A 4,782-nucleotide genomic window follows, 5' to 3' on the forward strand; every position below is an offset into this window, starting at 1 on the left:
TCACAGGTCATGAAAGTCTCGGCCTAAGGCCTGCCAGCGAGCCGGGAGCCCACCAGGGACTGCGAGCAGCTGACCATCAGCCAGGGACGGAAGGAAGGAGGGAGGCAGAACCTCACCGCCGGCAAGCGCCAACCTGGAAGGCTTGTGTTCCCGACCAGAGCATGGTCACCCTATGACTGCAGATCTGGGTTATCCCAGCAATCCCCTGAGCCACTGAAACGTTTCAAAGCAGTGTAACAAGTGACAGTTTTTCTCAGCTGCCCAAATCTTACTGATGAAGAGAAACACATTTGTTCCACTACACGCATTCCCCAAAACCTGGGCCCAAATAATCGATACTGACAATTCACTGGACCCACTAAATCTGCGTTCCCCAACCTCCAGGCCTCCGCCTGGCCCTGGTCTGTGGCCTGTTAGGAAAAGAGCCACGTGTCACTGCCTGAGTTCTGTACCACCCTCCTGCCACCACCCCGCCCCTGCGGTCTGTGGGAACATTGTCTTCCATGAAACTGGTCCCTCCCTGGTGCCAAAAAGGCTGGGGACTGCTGCACTAAACCACTCAACAGCCCAGCCCTCCAGGGTTAAGAGACGAAACGTTCTGTCTCAATATTAAGAACTGAAGACACACCTTCTCCCCGTCTCGGAACCAGAGCAGAGTGGGATAGCCGCGGACCTGGTTTCCCGAGCAGAGCTCATAGTGCTGCGTACAATCGACCTGAAAGCAGAGCACAGTCACCCGCTCCGTCAGTTTCTTCACGAGCCTTCCTGCGAAAGGGACTACCGAACAGCTTGTGCTTTAAAAAAATGCATCTATTTTTTAAGCAATTCAGAATCTGTAGCCATTTCTGCCAGCAAGGTGCAGTATTTAAAGAGACTTTTCCTAAAAGCTGCCCCAAAATACACAGAGCTACAGGGAGTGGGGTGAGATTTATTCTAGAGACGAGATTTATTTTAGCTCAGTTAAAAATGCCGATTTTTAGGAAGCAACATTTTAACTTGAACAAGTTAGGAGCTAGAGTGAGGGACCTGGCCTGATATTTGGGGTGGGGGTTTAGCCTGGCTGTCAGCAACTGGGACCCCATGTCACGATACCAGCTTAGAAACTTACTCTCATGTTCAAACTTACAGAGCTTTAAAATCAAGGGGGAGCAAGTAGTCAGTTTTAAACAGGAGTATCTGGCATATAATAAAGGTAAAAACTAAAAAGATGTCAAGATTGTAATCTGCCCTTAATTCTATAAACCTAATTTACCAACTATCACAGCTCTTCAAGTTTTTAATTTCATTTAACTCTTACAAAGACTGTGCCTGCCCAACATTTTCAAGACCACCTCTTATTCTTTCTTTTTGACTTTCTACTAGCATCAAAATCAGCGAGGTAGGACCTAAGTAGTTTTTCACTATGTCGGCAAAGGAGAGTACAAACAGTACTTCGACACATTAGACTGCAGACAGAGCAACTGAGGTGCAGGGTGCCTCAGCCCGAGGTCTGTGGCGGGGACAAGCATCTCTGACAGTCCAGTCTAACCCGGACGCTTGTGCCCAGGGGTGAAGGACCTCAGTGTGGCCATCCAGGCTTGTGTCTGCTCACACCTGGGTCTGCTTGGATCCTCTAAGGACATAAACCAAAAATAAATGATCTCCTAAAAAGTTGATTAAATAAAGTAAGGATACCAGGAATAGGGTAAGATGGAAGGCAAGAAGATTATTTTATAATTACTTCCATGAAATGCTCAATCAATATAAATACATAATCGTAACACATTAGAACACATTCTCGAAAGCGTTTAACAGGTGACAGTGGCAAATCCATTTGACTAACAACAACAGTGATTACAGCTTCCTAAGCATTTGCCCCGCACGGAGTGTCATACTAAGCAGTGTACTTTCATCTTCGCAACAGCTGCATGGTAGATCTCGGCTCGTTTTTGCAAAGAGGGAGACTGAGGCACAGAGAGGTTTTGCCCAAGGTCAGCCAGCCAGGCCTAGCCAACCCCCAAGTTTATGCTTTTGACCATCTCACGGCCCCAGGCAGATCATCCTGTCAACTGTCCTTCCTAGACATGCAGATTACTTCTGTATACTAATCAAGCCTATGGCAAGGTAGAAAAATGAGATTTTTAGGAAAGGAAATCCATGCGGGATCTCTGGTGGGTGCTGGAAGATGGATGACAGTGAAAGTGTTTGATGGCCCAAGAGCTGTTCTGGACCCTGTTCCGTGTATTTCCAGAAAATCCAGTTGCACAGAAGTTGTCAGACATCACTTCTGGCTTCTCCAAGGTGGGAAGCGCTGGAAAGCACCCAGGCTGCGGAGCATGGGGGGCTCACCACGGAGGAGGGGCCCCGCATGCTTGCAGGAGCACAGGGCCCAGGGTCCTTTAGGAAAGAGCTCTTGGGTGAGATCAAACGTGGATGGTGTCCAATACGCCCAGTGAACATTCTACAAGGCTCTACCCTGTATCTTTGCAGAACAGGCTCCAGGGCTGCCAATTCAGAATTGGCCATCTCTTCAAAATAAACAAAGCGGCCAAGGCCGTAATTTATCTCTAGACTGTGGAAAAGCCAGCAAAACTCAAAACCAGGCTGCCATCTGTGAAGGTGAAATGAATTATCAAGTGGCACACTAAATGGAATTAATAAATCAAGTTTGCGACTTTGCACACAGAATGAATAACGGGCTACTCTGCTAATTAATCCAGCCCAAAGCAGTCCATTTCCAGTTTAATAAGGGCTTTCACTTACCTTGCCAATCTTGACAGTTTCGGAATGTTCAAGGCCCAGTGCCAGCTGCTCCCAGGTCGGAGCCAGAGCTTTGCAGTGACCACACCACGGAGCAAAGAACTTGATAAAGTGGTCGCCTTCAGTGGAGAGCCAAGGCGGGGAAAGGGGAAAAAAGGCGCTGTGATTTACGTCATACCTAACTAGAGATTTAACTGAATAATCAGATATTTGTCCTCTTGCTTAGCAAATCTCAGTTTGGTATGAACCCTTTTATTGGTACAAAGGGACTCCCCACCAAATATGTTTCTGTCTATGAGTTCGTAATGATACCCCAAACAAAACCAAATTTGTCGTCTTTGATGGACACCCAGGAACCAACTCATTATTTGGAAAACTGGCAATAAAGGGAGAGAGTCAGGCACTTATCCTGGCTTTCCTACAGGAACTATAGCACTGAGTAACCCAGTGATAAACACCAGCAAATTTCTCTTGCTAAGAAGTCAAGGGCTGATTGAATTAGAGAATCAGCACTGGCAACCCTCAGGAATGCAGGGACCCAGACGCTGACTGTCACAGCCGCCGCAACCCAAAGAGACACATTCAGACATTCTGTGCTGTCACCACCAGCCGTGAGTCTTCCCGTGCCCCACTGAAACCGATATGTCCCCAGACCCAACGACCAATTCACAGGAAATGGGGAAATCAAAGAAACATGTAAACCACACCACAGGGACACGATCAGCAAAGTGCAGATTGTGGGAGGCTCTAGGGGTCAAACCACCTATGTCCTTGGCAAGAAAGAGGAGAAGGTGCGGATGAAAAGGGCCTTAACAGGTACACAGACCCCATGACTTGGATGAGCCCGGGAGGCTGGCGGTTTCCTTCCTTGAACCAGACAATGGTTACGGGGTGACTGCTTTACAACCACCTTTCAGGAGCCCTGCATTTGTGCTCTTTATCTGTGTTATATTTCACCATAAAATAGAAGGTTTAAAAAACTAAATATCACCAATATCACCCCCTTAGCTGTGTGGGGGAATCAAATCCCCAGTGCATCATCATTTGGACGTTGAAGATTTTTATCTAGAACGCTCTACTCTGACGTCAGGCTAATACCAAACCAAAATCAGGCAGTGACCAGGGAGAGAACTGACCAGTGGACCGTGAACCGCGGTCCAGCCTCCGAGCAGGACCCTGCCACGCTAACACTCCCGGTGCTGCCTCGTCACGCTGCAATAATGCATGTGAGGAAAACGCTGAAAAACTTGCTTTAAAAACTAGCAACTGATGTGCGAGGCTGAAACCACGTCTGTCCGGACTGGCGCGCCACCAGCCTGGTGCTGTGAGGTGGAGACGGGACCGCCGGGAACCCAGCTGGACAACGGACGGGCAGGCGGCAAGGGCAGAAGGCTACGGTTGCTTTCTGAGGAAAGACCCTCAGGTAGCAGCAGCACCACGTGGCATCTACACGACACCGCCCTGCAGCGGTGCCTGGCTCGGGGAGGGGATGCGGGAGCCAGGCTACGACGAGGCGATTTGGGAACACATCCCGCGCAGAGTGCGAGCCCGTCTCAACTCAGCGAGTTCCCTGTACGCGAAAACGCGCCGTGGTTCCACTGCCAGGCACTGGTACAGGCGAAAACACAACTTTAATAAAAACGAGGAAAGGCTGAAGGCATCATGGAAAGTCATTTTAGACAGTATGTGTGGCCGGGGGAGGGGCCCCCGCTGCCAGCAGGCACAAGCTATAAGGCCAGACGCAATTCTAAGCCCTTTCTCACAACGCCTTCAACCCGGCCTTCTAGGGGGCTGAAATCCAGGGGGTTTCTCTCCATGGCAGCATTTGATAACGGGAGCCAGCAAGGACCCCGAATGTGCTTTCGAGTCACTGGGTATCGGGTCCAGTTTTCTGAAACAATCTACGTGTGAATAAAGGGAGACTTCCACACTATTCACGGTAGGGAACGTACACAGAGCACTGTGATATTTAGGAGACCGTTTTCAAAAAATGAGATGTGGTACAGAAAGGTATTTCAAGTATAAAGAATACCTAATTTCGGC

At 48.9% G+C, this 4,782-nt stretch overlaps 1 protein-coding gene across 1 annotated transcript in view; it reads right to left on the bottom strand.

Moving 5' to 3' along the window:
• The window catches only part of TXNDC5 (thioredoxin domain containing 5 (endoplasmic reticulum)), a 28,904-nt gene that overhangs the window by 8,761 nt on the left and 15,361 nt on the right, over positions 1-4,782 (bottom strand). The window contains exons 5-6 of the mRNA XM_012639630.1: positions 2,743-2,858; positions 629-715 (exon numbers count right to left, since the gene is read on the bottom strand). Of these exons, the coding sequence (XP_012495084.1) occupies positions 629-715; positions 2,743-2,858 (203 nt within the window). The remainder of the gene's footprint in view (positions 1-628; positions 716-2,742; positions 2,859-4,782) is intronic.

Source organism: Propithecus coquereli, unplaced genomic scaffold (genome assembly GCF_000956105.1).
Source record: "Propithecus coquereli isolate 6110/MARCELLA unplaced genomic scaffold, Pcoq_1.0 Scaffold141, whole genome shotgun sequence".
NCBI lineage: Eukaryota > Metazoa > Chordata > Mammalia > Primates > Indriidae > Propithecus > Propithecus coquereli.